At 40.7% G+C, this 24,349-nt stretch overlaps 1 protein-coding gene across 1 annotated transcript in view; it reads right to left on the bottom strand.

Annotated features, from left to right (window-relative positions):
- The window catches only part of dscamb (Down syndrome cell adhesion molecule b), a 123,972-nt gene that overhangs the window by 8,959 nt on the left and 90,664 nt on the right, over nt 1-24,349 (bottom strand). The window contains 20 exon segments of the mRNA XM_063907849.1: nt 1,119-1,283; nt 2,591-2,706; nt 2,956-2,986; nt 3,396-3,572; nt 5,743-6,033; nt 6,854-7,042; nt 9,705-9,803; nt 10,066-10,232; nt 11,076-11,193; nt 11,526-11,679; nt 11,833-11,966; nt 12,067-12,222; nt 13,467-13,613; nt 14,245-14,421; nt 14,424-14,487; nt 14,714-14,784; nt 16,398-16,565; nt 17,127-17,255; nt 17,430-17,526; nt 17,926-18,122. Of these exon segments, the coding sequence (XP_063763919.1) occupies nt 1,119-1,283; nt 2,591-2,706; nt 2,956-2,986; nt 3,396-3,572; nt 5,743-6,033; nt 6,854-7,042; nt 9,705-9,803; nt 10,066-10,232; nt 11,076-11,193; nt 11,526-11,679; nt 11,833-11,966; nt 12,067-12,222; nt 13,467-13,613; nt 14,245-14,421; nt 14,424-14,487; nt 14,714-14,784; nt 16,398-16,565; nt 17,127-17,255; nt 17,430-17,526; nt 17,926-18,122 (2,847 nt within the window).

The raw sequence follows: 24,349 nt of genomic DNA, 5'->3' as shown, positions 1-24,349 counted from the left end.
TGACCCAGACAGGCGGCTGCTCTGTGCAGCGACGGGCCAAACAGAACCAGACCCTTTAGAAAAGGCCAGGATTGGATCTGTGCGGAGAAGAATGGTGCTGGTAACTGTAGGAGGTCACGCTGTAATCCTATCAGCGTGATGGACGGAGGAAGTGATGGAGGCGTCCTGCCATCAGCAGTCAGCACACTGGGTTTTTTCCCCACTGGCCAGGGTATAAAAAACAATCACTGTAGTGTGTGGTAATGTGTGTTTGTGTGTGTGTGTGTGTGTGTGTGTGTGTGTGTGTGTGTGTGTGTGTGTGTGTGTGTGTGTGTTATTGTGTGTGTGCTCTGTGCATTTTAGATGTGTTTGTATAATACTGAGCCATGTGTGTGTGTGTGTGTGTCACAGAAGCATGGCGTCGTATTGGAAAAAGTAAAAGGCTGCAAATGCTGAAAGGAACTGTAAACACAAACCAAGGGAACGCTCCTTTCAGCCATCAAACAGATGCCCTGATATGTGTGCTTACTGCTGTTAGTGGCTGTTAGAAATGTAATGTAAATAACAAAAGGCTAAATAAACGTCATTATTTACGTTCAGTAAGCATAAGACAGTCTGGTATTTGTCTCAGCCAATATATGGTGGGCATTTTACTTTCTGCACTGTCTGCACAAAATCATTTCAGTTCACTGCTAATCGGATGTGTGTTGTGTGTGTGTGTGTGTGTGTGTGTGTGTGTGTGTGTGTGTGTGTGTGTGTGTGTGTGTGCATGTGCACTCGGGTCCAGCTGGCCAGGTGGAGCAGGGCGTTCAGGTGAGGACGTGTCAAGATCAGGAAGAGAGGTCGCTACTCTTCATCTGTTCTGCTTCAGTGCAGCTCGAGCAGCAGAAGCCCAGAGGCGTTTCTGAAGAGCGGCTGCTGTGTCTCCAGAAATCTCACATGATACACTAAGGTAAGGCTGGATGGAAAAACTCTCCATCTCTCATGTATTCCAGATAAATGTGCAATACAATGCCAGTGTTTGCATTTTTAAGGTGCTGAGAAACGTTCTTAATCAAACAAGAGGCCCACAACATGATGTTAGTAGCACAACAGGGGTTTTGGTGTTAGTAGTAAAGTAATAAATGTTTTGCACTGACGGTGGTGGGACTCACTGGTTCCGGGCCTGGCGTCGGACACGTCCACCAGTGGCCCGGTGGCCTGCGACAGAGACTGGTAGTGGACCGTGTGTGTCACCGTGGAGGACTTCTGCTTGTTCGTCTCCCCGAAGTCATTGTCTGTCAACAGCACAGTGGACCTGTCATCTGAGAGACACAAAGAGAGGAGGTGAGGAGAGGAAACAACAGGAGGTCAAGCAGAAAACACTTAATGTCAGTTTCTAAACCTTTTCAAACTCTTAAACTCAGCACTAGCCCACACCCACACTCCACAACGGTATACAATATGTATTATAACTGCAGTTCACCCAAGAAAGCCTTAAACCCTGCACCTTTACCACCCTAGTTGAATACTCAATTATTCCTCAGAGACAAGTCCGGTAAATTTAACGTCAGCTGTGGACAACGGACATCAGTTTCCCTCAATCAGAAATAACTGTGGAATACTTGGATATCTATTTTTTATATTTGTGGAGAGCACAAAACTTTGGATTCATGATGGCGAAACTGTCCTGCATAAATAAAAGAAAAAGAGAAGAAGAGAAGGAAAGGAGTTAAGGACAGAGAGCTGGGCATCAGGGAAATCAGAAGAAGAAGGCAGACGGGAAGTAAACACTAGCAGGAACACGGTATGGGCTCTGGTGGTGTTTAAAGACTGGTTAATGGTAAAGAAAATGTGAACAGAATTGGACAGTTACAGAAAACCTCGACCAGTGCTGCCGTCATTTTAAGTTACGTTGCTGTCGCCGCGGTTCCGGACATTTTTACGTAGAGGAATGGACTATATTTTATTAGCTGAAGCAAAACGATAATTTAAAAACCCGATCAATTATTTTAAATCAATATTGAGAGTCAAGGTTTGTTTAGCACAAAGCGGGATAATTAATGACCGGCTCGTCACACATTACGTTACACTTTTTCTTCCCTTTTGTATATATTTGTTCAACCACATACATATACTGTAACCTGAATATAAGATAGATAGATAGAATCGGAGGATGAAATCCTCTTTATTAGTCACATACATGCACACAGCAGAGCACACACAGTGAAATTAGTCCTCTGCATTTAACCCATCCCAGTACTAGGAGCAGTGGGCAGCTATCGTGCAGCGCCCGGGGAGGGGGGATTGGAGGTGTCCGGTGCCTTGCTCAAGGGCACCACAGCAGGGCCTAGGAGGTGAACTGGGACCTCTCCAAGTAGCAGTCCACTTTCCATATTTCAAGTCTGTTGGGGACTTGAACCGGCGACCCTACGGTTCCCAGTCCAAGCCCCTACTGACTGAGCCACTGCTGGAATATAATGTACCTCACCTGCACATCAGCTACTCTTTGAACTTCCTGGTTTCGTCGTGCTTGTACTGTACTATGTGCAATAACAATAAAGTTTCATCTAATTTAATCATAAGCATAAATAATATGCTTCCCTATGCACATTATTTGTCAGGGTCTCACCGATTGTCTCCATGGTGTCCCTCTCCTCGATGAGGAGCTGGGCTCTGGGGATGTCGATGTGCATCCGTAACGTCTGCTGCTGCTTGTTCACCGTGTCTGGAGTGCGAGTGTTCTTGCTGAGGATATTAATGAGAACATTTCATTACTTTTCAGCTGTGTTATTATGCATTGTGTCGCAGAAATGCTAATTCAATTCCATTTAAGTTGATAAGTAGCTGTAAGAAAGGCAAGAGGGACAGCGTTCCTCTTGAGTGCTGCATATTAGATTTTTACTGATAGGTACTGTAAGTCCGGAGTACACTGTGATTTATGTTCAACCCCTTACAGAAAAACAGCGGGCATAAATTTAAATTAAGCATACGTACCTCATCAGCATTTCTGCCAGGCTTTTGGCATCTGTGAAGTCAGCAAAGGGTTAGTGAATACCATAATAGTACTGTCCTCGTTGATAAGCTACAGCGCTGGAAATAATGTACAATCACAATTACGCTTGGAAAAAGGCAGCGAAAGCAGGTTGAAGAGGAAATGAACAGCGAGGAGTTTGACCTGAAGAGAAACTGCTGTGTCTTAATGTCTTAATTACTAAAGAAAAGTTTAGCCGCTCTTTTGGTTTGACACGATTTAAAGAGGACATATTCTGCTCATGTTCAGGTTCATATTAGTATTGAGTTCCTCCACTGGGACATGTTTCCATTGTTTAACATTCAAAAAGGTCTCTATTCTGCCTGTGCTGCAGCACCTCATTTCTTTTTGTAACTCAAAGTGAATTTTACAGTATAATATGTACTTTGATCTTCGACCTCACCTCTGAGTCTCTTGAGCCTCTGCTCCCTCCGCCTCCTCTTCAGCACCATGAGCATGATGAAGACGAGCACGGCCACCACCAGAACAGACGTTATGGTCACCACCATCTTCAGACCGCCGCTGCCCGACATGTTGTCTGAGATGGGGTCTCCTGTTTTCAGCAGTGGGGGGATGGTGCCTGGGAAATAAATATATATAATCAGACATTCACCAAAACACACCAAGAGCGTCTTCATCATCGTCTATTTGGAAGATGAGGAGTGACATACAATTTTTTTAGGATGTTTTTTGATGTTCAACATTTGTTCAGATCCACTGCTTTGCTTCTTCTATGCAACACCAAATACTATTATGCATGCATCACCGTTAATACCGTTAAAACAGCTGTAAGTAAAGAAGATCTATAGGGAGTTAATGCTTAATGCAATGAAATCTGAATATTGATTTTCCACATGCATGATTTTAATGTGCAGAAGGAGGAAATCCCTCAGGTCGCATTTCTTCTGGTTGACCTACAGAATTTAAAAAGTGGTTGTTGCTGCTGTTAACATATGAAAAAAGTATTTCAGTTATTTTATTAGCCAGTGTAAGTAGGCATCCATGCTTTCATTTTAAACAGGGCTGCAGCACACGCTGTACTAGGAAGGGCAAATACACATGCCATACAGAACAGTTCTTTATGTCCTATTTCTATTTTGTGCTTCCTTATGCTTCTACTCCACTTTAGTCTTGCAGACATCAAATGCAAACGTTACAAAACTATGGTTTGAAGAAAACTATGTAAAAGTCCTGAATTCAAAATGTTACTTTAGTAGCCGTACGGAAGAATGGTTTCCCCTCTGTGATTTTACTGTGCAATGTTTTTTTATCCTTGGATATTATATAAAAGCCTGTGGCTAATCAAAGCATGGGCACCGGGTTTGGATACTGCCTTTAGTCTCCTGGGATAAGCTATGAGCATCCACACAAACAAACACACACACACACACACACACACACACACACACACACACACACACACACACACACACACACACACACACACACACACACACACACACACACACACACACACACACACACACACACACACACACACACACACACACACACACAAAAGCACATCCACTCACACATAAACATCTTGACAGGCAGCTTAGTCGTCCCAGCAAAACCCTTCAAAGGAAATTAATGAATAGTGCGGAGTGAACCACAGAGCTTTCATAACCTCCTCTCCTCACAGCTTATACACTTCCTTTGTGTGTGTCTGACACAATCTGCAGACGTACAAAGCTACACACTGGCCGTGGAGAATCTGAAGACTGTCCCTGTTTTCTTACTCAGCTTATCAGTCACAATACCTGTCAATCTGCTGAAAGGCTGACAAAACTCTCCCAACAACAATTCGTTTCAGAGCCCACACTGAAGGCAGAGCTGCAGAGTGGCACCTCGTGATGAACAGTCGCAATAAATGGAGCCGTTTCATTTAAATCATACACCCATTTGGTCATCTTTAGAGAGTTTACATTACTGGGGGTATTGAAGATTCCTGTGTATACAACACCTGAGGAGACGGGGAGCAGAATGTTTTTTTTCTAACTCAAATTAAGAGCTCAAATCATGGCTCAAATGAAGAGACTCTTTTCCTTGTTTTTATAGTTTTTTCTTGTATCATATCATTTATGTTAAGAGTTAACTAACTAGACAGCAGCTCTACGACATGAAATACATCAGTAAATACCAAACTTGTGGATTTAAAAACAAGTGTCTAAATGAGACGACTAAACGTCCACAAACCCAACATAAACCTCTATGGATCACACTCTGATGTCCGTCTCCAGGACACTATTTTGGAACTGTGAAAACTCCATATTGCTTCTCAACTCCTCGATTTGGAACATGGATTTTCCACCACCGACAAGAGGATTAGTCCCCTTAAAAGTAGAAGTTTAAGATCAACTTTTTCAACATGTCCCAGTGGACCAAAATGAAGCTGCTTGTGGCCATAAAGAAAGTCAAAAACAATAAATAGTAGCAAGAAGGAATGTGTGTTACAGGGGGAAATATTATTTCACCTCCTGAAATGTGCCACTATTTATTGGGTTTTAAAAGTGTTTGAGTTATGAGTTTTTACGATCAATATAAACTATCGTTAAATTTCAATGCCTTAGAAAAGAAAATATTCCCTCGCTGACTTTTATTTGTAATTTGATAAACATTTGGCCTTTTACTATCTTAAATGACCCTGAGTTTAACCCTGAGTTGCTTCCTAAACTTCTCCTCCACTCTGATGCAATGATCCTGGTTATCAGTGCAGCTCCGCGACAATCTGTTTAATCCAAACTCACTTCCGTCAGCGTTGAGAGTAGCGAAGGTGATCCTCTTTTCCGCTGAGCCGGCGCTGTTTGTGACCTTCATCTGCAGCTCGTACCAGGTCGCTTCCTGCAGCTCGTACAGGATGTAGCTCTTGGTGAGCGAGGTGCGCTGCGCTGTGGTCCAGGTGGCTGAGTCCACGGCGCGGTACTCCAGGATGAAGGAGGTGATTGGACAGCCGCCATTGTTCCAGCCGACCAGGTTGAGCCGGGCCCGGCTGGAGTTGATGCTGGTGAAGAGTTCATGATCTTTGGCAAACTGCGGCTCTGAGGAGGAGATAGAGACTGAGTTGTAGTGAGAGTTGTTGGAGTGGTGCAGAAAGGAGTCCTAAAACCCTGAAATTAGTCAGCATTTCACCACTTCCTGTTCCCTGGTCTTGAAGTCAATGGGTTTCTGAATGTGTTTTTGGTTGTTGGCCTGAAATAAGGTCTGTGGTCAACACAAGCTGGAGAAATGTTATCGTTTTGTTCTACGACATGAAATACGTCATAAAATACCCCACTTGTGGATTTAATAACAAGTGTCTAAATGAGACGATTAAACGTCCACACGCCCAACATAAACCTCTATGTATCACACTCTGATGTCCATCTCCAGGACACTTTTTTGGAACTGTGAAAACTCCATATTGCTTTTCAACTCCTCGATTTGGAACATGGATTTTCCACCACCGACAAGAGGATTAGTCCACTTGTAAAACTTGTAGAAGATGATCACCATTTCACAGTTTAAGATCAAACTTTTTCAACATGTCTCAGTGGACCAAAATGAAGCTGCTTGTGGCCATAAAGAAAGTCAAAGAAAATAAATAGTAGCAAGAAGGAATGCGTGTTACAGAGGGAAATATTATTTCACCTCCTGAAATGTGCCACTATTTATTGGGTTTTAAAAGTGTTTGAGTTATGAGTTTTTACGATCAATAGAAACTGTCATTAAATTTCAGTGCCTAAGAAAAGAAAATATTCCCTCATCAACTTTTATTTGTAATTTGAGAAAAATTGCAATGAATGAATTTATGATATTTATGAAAATCTATGATTTTAGATGTAATCACAGCTCTGCTTTGAGATGAATCCAGCTCCCTACCTTTCCCATGGGTCTTTGCTTCAATGATCTCACTGATGCGCCCCGGCCCCACTGCATTCTGGGCCGTCAGGGTGAATTTATACCAGGTGCCGCACTTCAGGTTCTCCAGGCGGTACGAGCGCTCGCTGGGGCTGATGGGAAAACTGCCCCACTGCTCGCTGTTATCCTCTGAGTACTGCAGGATGTAACCTGGGACCGAAGATTTGAAAGTCATTAGACAGGAAAATATACTTTACTGTAAATAAAAATGATGTCTTGCCATGCAAGTGTAGTAGGGATTATATTAATATTCATTGTCAGTGCCTTTTAGTTTTTATTTTGCCTTTTATGTCTGGTGTGTGCTCTTGGGTTTGTTTGAAGGTGCTTTTAATTGCTTTTGTTTTGTCTTTGTTTACCTCAAAAACTTGAATTCAAGTAGGGTGTGATCTTCTACAGGGGAACTTTAATGCTTAATTTCACCAATTACATACACTAACACCTATATAACACCCTACAGGAAAGGGAAACCCCTAAACGCCCAATAGGGTCTCTTTAATCCCACCAACCTGCAGATCAAAATGTACCTTTATAGTTAAACCTGGCAAATTTAGGTATAAAAGTTGGATGGACTCATGGATCTTGTTAATGTACATTTCTTTATGAATGCATGTATACTTTAGAACGCCTCTTTATTATTTTTGGATGTGAGACAATTAGTTTAAAGACACAAGTGAGAATAAGAACAAGCATACAAATCTGTAGCCACTATGAAACTGTAATTCAGCAGGATATAAAAGTGTTGGCTGGATGGAAAATGTTGAGATAACTTTGCTATTCTTAGATCCTGTGGGAGTCACCAAGGAACATTTCTTATTGCCTAAATATATCAGTGTGTTTCCTGTCTGTAAAACATAATGATATATCATTTTTATTGTTTTATTTTGTCGTGTATTTTTTGTATTTAGTTTGTTAATGACTTTCTGGAGCTTGGCATAAAATAATATGACTTACACGTCATATGACTATTTTTTTCAGAAGCAACACGATCACTGTAGCAGCCATAATCATAACAAAATAACACTGAAACCCAAAATAAAACTGCCGCTGAGGCACCAGAAAGCGAATTGTACACAGGACTGACCCAAGTCCAGACAAGATGGTAGTTTAGTACATGTATTGGTAACAAACGATGCGCCTACTGGTGCTCTGGCTCCCACCATCACCTGTCTCCAATATATACAATTACACCAGGTGCCCAAATCACCCAGTACCCAAAGATGCCTTCAAAATAAAAGCATAACAAATTACTTGAACTTAAATAATACGATTAAATAATAATACACTTGAACAGAAACGAAAACAGCAAGAAAATAAACGTTTAACTATTAAATAATATACACAAAGCAGTATACAGCTCCAATTATCACTTTTAAATCAATATTGTGAGTCAATGTGTCGTTTTATTTAGTACCTAGAGGTGACAGACTGATCCCTCTGTTATCCCTTACATAGTTTATGATATATGATTATAAGTTTTGGACCAGCGTTGCCTCCCCTACAAGTCCGGCTATAAATAGACATTGTGTAGGCGTAGGTGTATTTATTTTGGTGATGGATGACGCTGTGAGCAGGGAAGCAAAACAAATATCACACAGAAGGCTTCATGAAGAGCTTTTACAGTGACTGCAGCTCCAACACACCAGCAGATGTGATAAATCACCACAAATAGTCTCAGTGTGATTGCACTTTCTTTAAGATGGAGCGCTTTAATCTCTCCCTTAAACAGACCTAATCTTCCCTGCTGCTTTTTAATCTACCTTTTAGCACTTGAGTATTCTGCTCCAACCACCACGTAATGAGAAACAGGATGTTAGACCAGAGTGAAGCAGGGGGGAGGAGGCCCTGGGAGCTGAAGGGAGGTGATTATTTTTATATAGAGGATAATGCATGTAGTACAAACATGTTTGTGTACTTGTACATCACACAAGGTTGTGATTAAATTGTTAACTGCAATGATGGATGACATACTCAGTGAGTTTCCTAAAGTACAAGAAGAAATAATATGTCCTCCATACTCTGTGCATTCAACATGTTACTTAAACAAGTATAGAAGTATTACCAGCAAAAGGTAGCTAAAGGAGAACAGGACTTGGTATGCAGAATGGCTCCTTTGAAGTTATTAATTCTATAATATTATTCAGTTTTATTGCTAACAAATGCATTTAAAGGCCTTTTAATGTAACAGTTTGTCAATGCAATACACGGTTATGCACGGTGGCCGAAAGGTGCAAACGCGCTGCAACTGCCCAAACATTTCCCATCTCGAGGAACACGCTGCAGATTCAGAATAGATTGAAAGATAAAACCACAAATGTGCCAAAACAGATCAAAATGAAGAATCTTTACCAATTTGGCGGAACATGCTCAGCGTTTACGAAAACACTGCAAGAAGCTCAGACCACAACAGAAACCAGGGGACACTAAAGACTGATGCACACAGTTCGGACCGGAGCGCTTGTTGACGTTCAAGATGGCCTACATTTTAGGAAATGTACCTAAAATGTAGGATTTATCGGCTTATTTTAACAATGTGATCACATGATTCATTCTGATGTTATCGCAGATCTGCTATAAGCTACCTACTGTAGCTAACGTAGTCATTTCAAATACTGACAAACAACTCTGCCAACAGTGACGGTGAGAAAAGTGCGAAGAGTCAAAGTATTAAGTAGCACAAAATGGAAATACTCAAGTCAAGTATTTTGAAAAGTACATACTGCTGTGTGTGTGTGTGTGTGTGTATGTGTGTATGTGTGTGTGTGTGTGTGTGTGTGTGTGTGTGTGTGTGTGTGTGTTACTGTGTTGCTCTCACCTCTGATGGAGCTCCCTCCGTTGTCTCCAGGTATCCATGACAACGTGATTGATGTGGTGGTTGTCTTGGTAACAGTGAGGCGTGGCTGGTCAGGAGGCACTGAGGAAAGACAAAGATAACCGCCTGGTTTAAATTCAGATTTAAAACCGCCTCATTTCCCTGATTTTAATCTAAAACAAGCCATATGGTGAGAACTGTTTGGACCTTTGTTGAGGATGTTTGTTCGCTGTGTTTTCATTTTACTTTTGGTAGCTAAATTACTGTTAGGGGCGGTAAACCTTTGTGCTTAGAAGTCTTTGGGGCCAACAAATATCACTGAATAAAAGTTTCCTAATGTCTCCTGGATGTGTGCTGCACTTACCTTGGACCTGCAGGTTGAGTGTGATCTCGTCTGACCCCCAGTTGTTGCTGGCCACGCAGCTGTAGTTCCCAGAATCCTCAGCTTTCACCGTGCGGATGATGAAGCTGCCGTTGCCATGGACACTATGGCGACCATCCACAAGGACGAGTGTGGGGGTGCCATTAGTGCTGGAGACAGACAGAGACAGTGTTCACTACTTTATTACCGAAGGACTTTTTTGCATTTTCCTTTGTTGATAACCCTCTTATTCGTGTCCCTGTGTTATTCATGTTTATTTTTAATGACTCTTTCTAAATGTTATATTATGTTTCCGCTGCACTATTTCTGAATGCTCCTCATGTCTTTTTGTGAGGCACTTTGAATTGCCTCGTGTTGAAAGGTGCTATATAAGTACACAAGCTTTTCCCTCAATTTAATACTATATTAGCTTTTAATGAATTATATATTTTATTGTTTTAATGTCAGTTTTAATACGTTCAATCTTGTCTTTTGTACGAACTGTTACTATTAGACTTTTTCTTTTATGCCACGATGAGATGTGCCTTTTTTTTCTCGATGTTGTTGAAACTGTTGAGAGAGGAAGAAGCTGCATTGCTTTAAATGTCAAAGAGGCTTTTTTTCCATCTGTAGTCTCTGGACAGATGTTTCAAAGTCACTTAAAAACAAACTATATTTAAAATAACAAGTTAATAATGATTAAACAAAACGTACATATCACAAATTAAGAAGACTGTTGAAGCTGTGCAGGCAGACAAAGCGCTGTACAGTGAAATATATCAACTGACGGTGGCTTGTTCTCTTACTGTTGCTGGGATTGAGTTACATAGTTGTGCAGCTTTACCAGAAAATTAAGAAATCACTTTTCCAGAGGAGAATAACACAATCTCCTCTAATTAACTTGTATGCATTTGTGTATCTTCTTTTACACAGGGGAAAACATTTGCGTGTTTAAAGATGTTTTCCCTCTCAACGAGTTGTATTTTCTAAGTGTTCAAGTGTTGATTACTTACTTCCCCTTAATCCACTTGATGGTAGGAGGAGGGTCTCCAACAGCCTTGCATGGTAAAACAATGTCCTTCATCCAGGGAGTGGTCACTGTCCCGTTGAAGGTCAGAATCCTGGCTGGAGCTTAAACACACACACAGAAACACACACATGACTTTGGGGACCTTGATACCTTGAATACATGTTTTGAATTATGTATTTACTATAACTCGATGAAAACAAATCTTCCAATGAAAACTGATATTTAAAGAGTTATTAGTAACAACTTTTTGAGTAGGTTACTGCAAACATTTCCACATTTAATAACCAAGAACTCCAAAACTAATCAACTAATTGGAAAATGTAGCTTTAAAAAAAGCAACCGCAAGGAAATGGCTCACTATGTCGTCAGAACTCGATATACGGCAACAATAGCGAATGTTATTGTGGGGCCAGTTGTGTTAAAGGTGCAGTACCTTTGGCCAGAGGCTCCACTGTGATCTTCTCGCTGTTGTTGCCATGACCGGCAGCCGTCACCGCCACCACCCAGATACTGTACTGTCTGTTTCGAGCCAGATTTGGGATCCTGTAGAAATACGCATCTGGAGACGCCTCAAACTCACTCATCACCTGAGAAAAAACAGAGGAGATAATAATGTGTCAGTGTGCAGTAGCAGGAGAGTCCAGAGGAAGGCCATATGGGCACAGATCCATAAGATGGCCGTTACAAAGTGGAATTCAGAAAGATTCAATGGAAATCTCTTGGGATAAAACTGATCTTACCATAGGATGCAGGTTGGAGCAGAAGACGATGTATTTCCTGATGATGCCGTTGAGTTTGAGCGGAGGCAGCCAGGAGACGAACACCACGGAGCTGCTGGAGGCTGCGGCCTTCACCCCCGCTGGAGGACCGGGAACTGAGAGGAAGAAGCCAATTAATAATATACAATTCCACAAATGAATACTTTTACTTGAGTAAAAAATTTGAAGTATTTCTTCCATCACGGTGTATCATACCATCCTCTTTGGTGCGGACGTAGATCTGTTCACTGCGGACTCCATCCCCGGCGTTGGTGAAGGCTAACACCTGGATGCTGTAGTTGGTGTACTTCTCTAACCCGTCCAGCTCCAGAGACGGCTGACTGGTCGTCACATTCCTGATTTCTCCCAGCTCTGAAACAGGAGAGGAGACACATTAATAACATGCAGTAGGTATCAAAATCGTTAAGGTGATAGGTGCAATACTAACAAGCGTTAATCAAGAACTCAAAGTTAACAGGCTCTGGTTTCCTGTTACAACCAATGCATACAAAATTCGACAGGTTAGATAATGTATATGAAGCACTCCTCTGCCTAACCAGGTCACAAAACCAACTAAAAAACACATTTTAAAGGAATATCATTTCATTATTGCTCTGATCCCTCCCCTCTGCTCCCCTGTGTCCTGCCACTCAGAGCTGGGCCTCACTGAGTTATTGCAATGTGAATTATTGATGTGGAGAGAGCAGCCACACTGCAGCAGGGTTTACAGTCCATGGAAAAACACAGGAAACACATATACAGCTTTCCCTCTGTGCAATGCAGACATTCCTCTGTTGATCATCAGAAACATAGTCATCTTATCCTCTCATCCTTTCATTGTTGAAAAAGTAGATGATGTTCAGCAAGTATGTAAATAGAAATGTGGATCAAATGTATTAATTGTGCATTAAAAGTGCAAATAAATGAGTGGAAATGACACTTAGTCAGATAAACAGAACTTAAATAGAATTTCTTTTAAATTTGACTGTAATTTAGTTTTTGATTTGAATAAATTGTAAAGAACTGGATTATTTTAATTTGTTGTTGTTTATTTTGTGTGCATATTAGCTTAAATCTGGCATATATCATCTTTCCTCCTTTCAAGATGCATTTATTTTTATGCATGGTCCTCGGTCATGAAGAGATAATAATAATAACAATAATAAAAATGAATATTAACAATTAAGGGGAATTTGCTTCAATCGTCCCTTACTCAGATCAGCTGCTTTGGTCATATATTAGGGAAATTATTCTTTATATCTTAAGATTTCCCCAAATAATATGAAGGATAAACAGAAAAGGCAGCTTTAATTATCATCAAAAATAAGGAGTTGCACCACCTCTCTAACTCACAACACAATTTAACAGTCTGACAATACCACAGCTCCCCCTACTGGATGAACCTTGATCAGCAATAGCAATAACAAACCAGCAGTTATGCAGATGTTGAATAAACTCAGTGGCCATTTAACTATTCCAAATGTATGTTATACATAAATCAGTATATATGTTTAACATGGGAAATGTCATGTTTAATATATTAACTTTCAATATAATAAATTGTAAATCAGGATTGGACTTAAATTATCCGTGTTTGGGGGTGTTGAGGACCATACCTCCGTCAGGCAGGTTGGCCCAGTAGATGACTCTGTATCCCTGCAGGTTCCCGTTGAGAGCGTCTCTGGGCAGAGGCATCCAGGAGAGCGAGATCACCTCAGGGGACTTCGCCACAGCGAGGACGTTTTCAGGAGACCGAGAGGGAACTGTGAGAAATACAGAGGGAAAGGGAGGATTTTAAAACAGGCATGTGGATTAGAATGTCTCTAAAAAGGGACAATCATGTGGGCTGTACCACAAATACCAAAATATATACTGTATGTTATATCTGTAACATCTGAAAAATCACCCTGTTTGTCTGATGTCATTTGATACATGTCCACTAGAGGGACATTTCCAAAAGCATGCATTTGTTTTTAGAGCGATTGCATCAAAAAGGCCTATGTACAAGAGATATGGTTTAAAGCAACAGCATAAAGTCCACAAAGTAAAATAAAAAAGTAGGTATGTAGGGAAAGTATTGTACTGTACATAACAGCAGGTACTTGTGATAACTGTGAAGGCAAATACTGAATCAGGATGTCAGGTTGTTTTAAATGTATTCACTTAAATCCCAACATGTGCATGTTTTCATTATTTAACTTTGGTTTGAGCAGGGGGGACGAGAAAACAAGAAAAGAGAATGACAAATAAAAAGCGAGCATGATTGTATCACAGGGCAGGAGATTGGGACACAGTGTTGGACCATGGATGGAGCTGGGTGGGAAAAGTCTGCACTGAGAGGACCGGACCTGATATGGAGACTTGATATACTATATATAAACTTGGTGTATTTACCGTCCTCCAGGGTTTTGGTGACGACCTGCTGTGAGGACGGCCCGGTGCCCGCCCTGTTAGCCGCCTGCACCACCACGCTGTACTGAGTGAACTTCTTCAGGTTGTCCAGCACGATGCTCTCCATGGTGTCCCCACTGGTGTCCAGGCTGAGGATGGTGAACTGGTGGCTCCCCCCGGGCTGTACTCCCTGTAGCCCACCTGGTAGCCGCGGATCACTCCGTTCTGAAGGTGCCTCTGTGGAGGCTGCAGGGCGAGGAAGAGGAGAGAACAACTTTACTTATTACTTGGTTCCTATCTCAATGGGTAAACACTAAAGGGAACAGCAGAAGAAGACAGACAGAAGTAAACACTAGCAGGAACACGGTATGGGCTCTGATAGACATGGACAGTTACAGTTAAGTTAAGTGTTTAAAAATGTGTTTCAGGGTCGCTGGTCATCAGTAAAACACAAACAAAGTCTGGACTTTACCTTCCAGGAAACTTTGATGCTCTGTGGGGAGGTGGACTCCAGTAGGACGTCCTGTGGGGGGCCGTCAGGAGCTGCAAATAAAGAATATAGTTTAATATGAACAAATGTTTCTGCTTAATTAAATATTATTATATACAGTATAAGAAAATAAATACACAGTGTAGCAGCGAATTCATAAAGACATAACACTGAAAAAGAACTAAAATATCCTTTTGTTTTTTTTCAACAATGGTTCCAATAATCCAACAGCATAATTACAGCATTTTTTACCTAGCTTGCCATTTTGGGCCTTTCCTGGTTAAAACCCATATGACCATTCTGTTGCTCTAATCCCACCTCTACCTGTCTCCAATAAATACCTCATCACCCGATGCCCAAAGCTGCCTTCAAAATAAGAGCAATAATAATCCTAAATGAATAAACATTTACTTTAAACGAAAACAGCAAGAACATTTCAGCTGTTCCAGACCATTACATGCACTGAGAGCTATACGTAGGTCCTCTTTAAATGGAGATGATCATTTCTATCCCGTTCACTAGATGGAGCTGTTGCTTTTACAATGGATTTTCCTCCATGCTCTTTTTCATTCAAGTCTCTTTCCATCTCAACTAAATGTTAATTTAAAAAAGGAGGGGGAAAAAAGTGTAACATCATCAACTTTAACCTTTAAAATAATGTGAGAGATGATACATGTTTTATTTAATTTGAAGTTTACGACTCTATTTTAGCAATGAATCCAGTAATATGGGCTGTTTTAATGTGCTGGTATGCCTGTGGGGGGGATCATTAGAGGCAATAGAGGATAAGTGAACACTGATGGAGCTGACTAAAAGCAACAGAGAACTGATCTGCTTCCCCAGATATAAAAATGATGGCCTCCATTTCAAACAACCATGAAATAATTATGTGTTGGATCGCTCAACAGGTTTGAGGGCCAGGAGGTAATGGACACTAAACCAGCATTTAGACAGGAAGACAATTCGCTTTAGAGAATAAAAATAAATTATAGTGACAGGGTGAAGTTAATATTAGCAAATTCATTTTGAGGAAGAGGAGTTATTTTTTACAGTTTGAGAAAAGTAATTCCAACTTCTAAGTAGTTAAACTACATTAAAACACATATAATAATAACAAAAATAATACAATTATTTGATGAATTATTAAAATAAATATAGTGTTTAGACTTTTAAATGCATAATTATTATTATTTATTATAATCAGTAAGATTATTATCATCTCTATTATTGCTGTCTGTATTTTAGGTATTTACATTTATTTATGAGTGTAATATTTATTGTGAATGTTTATAATAAAATTGTACAATATAATAAAAATAATAATCGTAATAATAATAATAATAATAATAATAATAATAAAAAATAATAATAATATTTTTAATAATAATAATAATAATAAAAATAATAATGAAAAATAATAATAGTAATAATAAGAATAATAATATCTTTAATAATAATAAAACACTTAATGTATATATTATTGTATAAATATTAAATACAAAGCATACAGCAAACAGGACACACATGAATAATAATACAATACAAATACAAAAAAAACAGATGCAATGAAATTAATTTAGAGAAAATACATAGAAACTTTAGAAGAGAATCCAGGAAGTGACTAACTCTCTGAAGCAGTGAGTTTAAAATGCCATGTGACCGTTACCTGCTTCATCAGTGGTGATGGTGAGCTCGTTGCTAGGGTTACTGTTGCCGATGATGTTCTTAGCGACCATGCGGATGTTGTAGGTGGACGAAGGGTGGAGGTCAATGATGGTGGCCTGGTTGAGCTGAGGGGACACATCTTTGGTTACCTGGGCTGATAGCCATGACGCTGGAGGAAACAGAGGGGGAGAAGAGACTGTTAGGAACGGATAGAGGGGGGGATTTCTTCAGTTTCTACGTTTCAGCAGAGGCAGAAGAAAGTGAATAAGCAATACTACAGTGTTTAAATAGATACATCAATGTAAATAAAAGACGTTATCATTTTGTTTATCTTGATTTCATCTTTTTATCGCACATCTTTCTTAAATGTGTTTTCTTCTTTATGTCATTTTCTACTTTGTGTTTGTTCTATAATTTAGCCACAAAACCCAAATTCCCCCTGAGATAAATACATTATTCTTATGCTCATCCAAATACCTTTATTTTATCCTTTTATTACACGTTCTTATTTTAACTTTTATTTTCTATAAAGATTTTGATTTTATTTGATTATTATTTTCTTCTTGTTATTTTATTTTATATTTCATTTCATTCTTAAATTGAGCAACTGACACAAAACCCAATCGAGATAAATAAATTATACTTGATACATTTGCTTCCGATTCTGATATTTCCTCATAGTTTTTATTAAAGAACGGAACACTGTATGATTTCCTAAAGCTGTGTCTACCTGATTTGTTCTTGCATTCAATATCATATCCTGTGATGGGGCTGTTCCCATCGAAGCCCATGGTCCAGCGGAGGGCTATGGTCCGGTCCTTCACCTCTCGGATCTCCACCTCTGGAGGGTCGGGTGGTTCTGCGGAGAACAGAGAACACAGCAAAGTTAAAGCAGCAGTCCTGAAAGAGAACTGGACGGCTACCGATATATCGGATTAATCTGTGGGATTCTCCCGTGAGCAACTAAAGAGGGTCCATTTTACTTCACCCGGAGGAAAAGTTATTCTGAGGTGAAAAAGCTGCTGAGTCTCACCTTGCACTGTCAGCTGTATGATGCCTCGGTCCTCCCCAAAAGAGTTGATGGCGTGACAGGAGAAGAAACCCGAGTCCTCACGAACAGTTGGCATAATCTAAGAAGCGAAACCGAGAGGAAAAAAGATGCTTCATGGTGAAGTGATTAAAAAAAAGGCTCATATTCCTTGCAATTCTACAAAATTGCCTTACACATGTACTCGTTCATGCTGTGTTTTAATAACCATTAAACCGAACTGAGAGGGAGCTCTTTAATATTTTATACTCTACTAGAATATTTTAAGATCTTCCCTTCAACCCCCCTCCCTCTCTGCTTTCCATCTGTATAGAAAAGTTACATGAATAGGCTGTGGGCTGCCTTAATGAGAATAGGGCTACCTCCTGATAGTCAACTTAACGTTAGCCAGCTGAAAAAGTCTGAATATACGACTACTGGTCGAACAGGAAAGTCTCAGAGGAGGGCAACCTTAAATGAGAGGGACAAACATAGCACTCACCACCAGCGTGGAGATGACTTCGTCGGCCACCTCTTTGACGGTGACCACGTATCGGCTGGTCTCCGGGTTGATGATGCGCTCTTCTTTCTCCCAGCGCACCATGATGGGTTTCTCCCCATGAGCGATGCAGCTCATCTTTTTCTCCTCGCCCTGCGTCGCCAGGGTAGTGTTCGGGTAAGAGGTGATCATGGCCGGAACTGATGAGAGAGGCAAGAGAAGGAATAGAGAGAAAGTTTTAGAACTGAACAAACTTTTGGTCAGATCAAGGACATGGCAATCAAGACTCTTTAACAAATATGTAATCTGGGAGTTAGCTCTTTAATTCATTTCTAGATGCACAAAACAGTATATCTTTTTCCTCTGGAGATACTTGCTTTCAAAGTGCAACGAGTTAATCCTTTTAATCCAAAATAAAAGACTATAAAATGAAAAAGACCGCACATATCCTCTAACTGCGTTTCCTGTCTTCTACTGAAGAAACTCTTTTACTCTTTTTTTTCTAACAATTATGACGAGCATTTAAACACTCCAGGGATCGTCATGAACTTGTGTTTGAGTCTACCCGTCTCCCACAATCCTGGAATGCAGCGCTTCAGGTGAAAGCCTGCGCCTGCTTTGATAGTGACAGCGAAGCGGTAACGTACTGCTTTGGAAGAAGAAAGTGGTGACTCCTCGCTGAACTCCCAACGGTCGAGCAAGGAGCTCGTCTGGCTCTAACCGCACACCACGCTCATTAGCAACACATCTAGCCCGTGTGTGAGTGTGTGTGAATGTCTCTCACCCAAACTACTCACACCCACTGTTCTCATACTCACACTTTGTTTCATTCTGTCTTTTTCTCTCTACTGGCATGAGGCGTTCAGGTGCGATTCACAGTGAAATGATCTCTAAGTGTGAAACCTTCATATTAACTTCTGCGGTTTTGAAGCAGGCTTCATGAATATTATTTAATATGTTAATATAATATTGAAGTTGTTGAGCTGTAATTTCCATGTGTCAGAAGAAAGCCAGTATCATAAATATAATGTTCAAAAAGCTCTTCATTTTTCTCGTCCTGCCTGTGCAGCAGCAACTCTTTTCACCCTCTGTCTGAAACCATAACCCAGTCTGCTCTGATTGGTAAGCTGGCCAGCTCTGTTGTGATTGGTCAACCACTTTGTTCAGCCTACAACATACAATGTGCTGGAACGCTAGCCAATAGAAGCGCAAGCAATTCATAGTGATGTCACTAAGTTCGGCGGTAAACAAACAAGTCCAGGTTTAGTTACTTTTATACAGTTTATATATATATATTTTTTTATATATACTCAGATTAGGTAACTGATTAAAACATGTTCCCAGATAACTAGTATTTATAATGGATTATGTTTAAAGTAACCTTCCCAACCCTGCCTGTAGCCTTTCTTCACATCAGAAAGGCTAATGTTCACGTGAAGGTCACCAGCGTCTGTAAATACGTGCTGCACTGTGTCATTGAGAGAGGACAGCTACATGTGCAGCAGAGGTCGGAGAACCCTCTCCTCCGAGAAAGAGATGTCTGTGTTTGAGTCAGTGTGTGTGCATGTCTGTACACTCCTGAATAATGTGCCAGTGTGTATGAGTGGTAGTGCATATGTATGAGTGTGTGTGTGCATGTGCATGTGTCTGGGGGAGCTAAGTGGGCGAGCACAGAGAGCAGAAAGACTTGTGCTCATGACACATCTCAGCCTCGCTACACGACGGCGGAGAGAGGGAGAGCATGTTCCCCTGCAGCGCTAACTATGATCCCTCTCCCTCACCCCCTCACCCTCTCCCCCCCCTCACTCCATCTCCTCCTCAGGCTCCCACCAGGACAGCGATGATTTAATGATGAGAGAGACCACTTTGATTATTCATACGCAGCAGACAAGTCCGCTGGCCGTGCTGTTGTCTCCCGCAGACACACACACGCATTGGAAACATGTACAACGATGCCCGAATAACCACAGATACACACACAGAAATACACTAAGACACACAGGCCTCGCTTACTCAGTATAGAGAAGAAACCAAAACATACAGAAGCAATGGCACACACAAACAACTGGAAACGCTATTTAAAAAGCACACACGCCTCCACACACACACACTCCGTATCCCTGCGGGTCAAAACATTATTTGTATAAAACTTTGTAATCATTTGTCTTCACACACTCTGGTGCGGTTTGCTCGTACGAGGAGTGCCAGGAAGGTTAGACAATCACAAGTCAATTAAAGCACTTGAATTTATAATGAATCATTTATTATACTCTTCTTATGTGAATGGCAAATTACCCTGATGTGTTTAAACCTCGATCATTCTGCAGGCAGAGAAGTGAATCTGATTATTTTCTGCGATGTCTTTGTTTCAGTATTTGCCGTTTTTGTGCATTTAAATGGTCTGCAAAGACTAAAACCCCTGTATTCCCTCCAGAGGGAGTTTCTCTCCCACACTCCCCCCCTGCCTTAAACGCCTCCATTGGACTCCTTTGTTTACTTCCTGAACAGAGTGACATCATTATGTAACACTCGTGCTGCTATTGGCTAGCGCTGCAACACATTGTACATGATATGCAAAAGGGGCGGGAAATCTTTAAGCGGTTGACCATTCACAACAGAGCTGGCCAAGATAACCAATCAGAGCAGACTGGACTCTGGTTTCAGACAGAGGGTGAAAAGAGGTGTTGCAGCACAGGACGTATGAGAATAATAAAGAGCTTTTTGAACATTAAAGTGTGGAGACATGTCACAGTAGAGGCACAAGATAAAATATGAATTTGAAAATTAGCAGAATATGTCCTCTTCAAAGCTATGCACGGCCATAACATCCACCATTGCATAATAATGTAGCCTAGTGTATTTGCACTCTGATTCTCTTAGCGCCATAGTTGTCTTTTGCAAATAAGTTTTCTTCACACCTTCCTTGACCTTGTTCGGTTTTACATCAAGGTCAAGTAAAAGTAGTTAGGGAAGATGTCTTTCAGACTGCAGCGTAGAGTCTCTACTTGGGCACAGAGGTGCTTTGTGGTAGCATTAATTAACACGCTCACAATGACAATGCTAACATGATTGGTAGCAGGCATCACAAAACATGTCTCTGGAACGAGTCTGCTAGTATATCTGTGTTATCTAAAAATAACACCAGCCATTTAACTGTCTGTCTGTAATTTATATCTGTGTAGGCTACTGCAGATTGATATCAAGAGAGTTTAAGAGTGCTTGCACAAACACAAATCCCACACAGCAACACCCTCCACACACACAAACAAACACACAGGAACAGACTTCTTCAACATGTTTCTGACTTTTTTTCTCACAGTACATTTCCTTCTTTGATGAAGCCAACAAAAATCTAAAAGGGGTGCGACTTGTGTCTGTGTGTGTGTGTACGTGCACCCTCAACCCCCGACATGATAAAATGTGTCAGGCCTGGGACTGCCAACGTTTAAACCTCATCTCTTATTCACTCGCAGCCCCTCCCTCTCCCTCGCTCCCCGCACCATCATCCCCTTTCCCACTGCCCCCGCGCAGGAAATCGCTGATTTATTTTGCATAGCAACTATGAATTTTAAGTGAGTCCTATTAAAAGAGTCTTCTCAGCCCCTTCTCTAAATGTTATTGCTCCTTAACAGGGGCGATTTTCTCCGACTAAATCTGTGGCCTTGGCAGAGGAAGTTAACATCGACAGAGCTCGTGTTTGCTCAGTGACAGAAGGCAATGTGTGTGTTTATGTGTGTATGAAACCATTAGAGTATTTTCTGCTTTTGTTCATATGTATGAGCACATTCTGGGATTAATATGCATATCTGAATACTAGAGATGTTTCATGACCTTGTATGTTGATTTGTGAGACGTGTGTGAATGAAACATGCTAAGTGTTTGTGTATTCAAGACCTACACCATGTGATGTAGACGGCAGTATCTAAAATGTCCTACAATCTTCCCAGATCTCAGTCGTGCTTGAGTGGCCCGAGCCGTTGTGAGGCTACTCGCTCGCTCCCTCCTAATCTCATCTCCATGCAGCTACCGTGCAGCAGTCGCAGGGCCCGGGGCTAAACCTATTCTTTTTGATGGCCCATAATTGCTCGGTTGATGTATATTTTTTAATATCCAGCGATATTACAGGGGCCTGGTAATAAAACGCGGGCGGCTAGAGGAGAAAGTGTGAGTGGGTAGAGAGGGGAGACAAGGGAGAAAGAGAAAGCTGTGGGGTTAGAGAGGGAGGGAGAGGTAAGGGGAACAAAGACAGAAAGGTGCAGACAGGAAGTGAGGATGTGTGGAGGAGGCTTCATTCTTACAGAGATGGGTTTTCAGAGACATGCATTATGGGGGAGATGTTGTCTGAAATTGAGCCATTGGTGATTTCAAAAATTAGAGAATTGAAAAAAAAAATCCAGTTTCTAAAAATCCATGTTCATTAAATGTCTAGTTATGCCGGTCCAAAACCCGGACATACATTCAGCGTCATATGATATTAAGCAGTCCTTATTGTGATATTTAAAATGTCGAGGTTGAAATCAGCATTTTTTGCCATGTACCTGCAGGCTCCGTAATACGGAGCCCGCGAAGGGTCATGTTGGTAAATATTTTTATTGCGTTCCCTCGCAATAGTTTTGCGTTCCCTCGCAATACTTTTTGCGTTCCCTCGCAAAACTTTTTGCGTTCCCTCGCAATACCTTTTTGTGATCATTTTTTAAAGTCCAGGTTATCCATGGTGACTGAAATCCAAATCAACCGTGTAGCCTATTGTGAGGTTGGAAATACAGAGCCCTATTCAAGGGAGCACAAAAGTTATTGTGAGGAAAAAAGTAGCCTATTGTGAGGGAACGCAAAAGTTATTGCGAGGGAACGCAAAAAGCATTGCGAGGGAACGCAAAACTATTGCGTGGGAACGCAAAACTATTGCGAGGGAACGCAAAACTATTGCGTGGGAACGCAAAACTATTGCGAGGGAACGCACAACTATTGCGTGGGAACGCAATGAAAATATTTACCAACGTGACCCTTCGCGGGCTCCGTAAAAATCACCTTCAGTTTGTGTTATTTTTCCGTGGATAAACTAATGCTTGCATATCAAACTTCTACCTAGCAACCAACAAATATTACAATAACATGCTGACAAATTTGATCAGTTGTAGCTAGCTAGCTAATTAAGCTAACATCGACTCCATTCATGGTTGAATACAATGGTTTTTAATTATTCAGATCACTCATTTTAATATAAAAACCTTGCTAAAGATGTTTCACTCTAGGCTACATACATAGCGTATATGAGATATATATATATATATATATATATATATATATATATATATATATATATATATATATATATATATATATATATGTATGTATGTATGTATATGATATGAAGCAACACGAAAGCTAGTTAGCCCAAAAGCTAACTTTCACTATGTTGTTGACATGTGATCACAAAGAGGACTAACATCGTGAACTGATGTAAATAATTATAATATATCATGTATAACTGTAATACTCACCTGGGATTAAGATTGTTTTCATTCTAAATGGTATTTTACAGATATTACTTTGATGGCAACTTACTGTACATGATGTGATGCTAAAAGATTAAGGTTAAAGCCGCATGCAAGCTAGCTAGCCAGGAATGCTAACTCTTACCACTTTTTACTTACTGTTCAATCCGTTTCTTCGACTTTGGCTCTTTTGTTTTCAGAGCAGAAAAATAATTCAGACCCTCGTGATTACACAAGCAATTCTGTTTTGTCACTTTACAGGCGTTACTATGTTGACAATGTGATCAAAAAAGAGGGCTAACAGCAGAGACACGGAGGAGCAGCGCACACCGGTGATTTAAATATATGATGTATTACTCTATTACTCATCTGGGATAAAGACTATTTTTGTTAGAAGAGGCGCTACAAAATGTAAATGGTAAATAAATGCATGCTTTGTTTAATGCGGGGGGGGGGGGGGTGAAGCACTTGGAGGACACACACAGCTGCAGGCAAATTAACAAGAATATAAAATGAAACAGATAATGTGTTATCTTTTTAGTCTTCCTCACATTGCTGGAAACAAAGACAGCCAGAGAGTGCAAATAAAGCAGAGAAACACGCAGACTGCTCTTCCCTTGAGCCTTTTTCGTATTGACGGATTTAAATGAGGCTGAAATGCACTCAAGAGTTCCAGCGTCTCCTAACACACACGCGCGCACACACCACACACACACACACACACACACACACACACACACACACACACACACACACACACACACACACACACTGCATGCAAGCAGAATGAACACAATGCACCATGAACTGTTACACAACTAAAAAAAGATGTGATTGCAAAAACACAAGAAGTGAAACCCCTCTCAGTAAGAAGCAAAATATATGTGTACACACACACACACACACACACACACACACAAACACACACACTG

This window comes from Eleginops maclovinus, chromosome 18 (assembly GCF_036324505.1).
Source record: "Eleginops maclovinus isolate JMC-PN-2008 ecotype Puerto Natales chromosome 18, JC_Emac_rtc_rv5, whole genome shotgun sequence".
In the NCBI taxonomy this organism is placed as follows: Eukaryota; Metazoa; Chordata; class Actinopteri; order Perciformes; family Eleginopidae; genus Eleginops; species Eleginops maclovinus.
The sequence above is the reverse complement of the archived record's forward strand: the minus strand, read 5'-3'. Positions and strand labels throughout refer to the sequence as shown.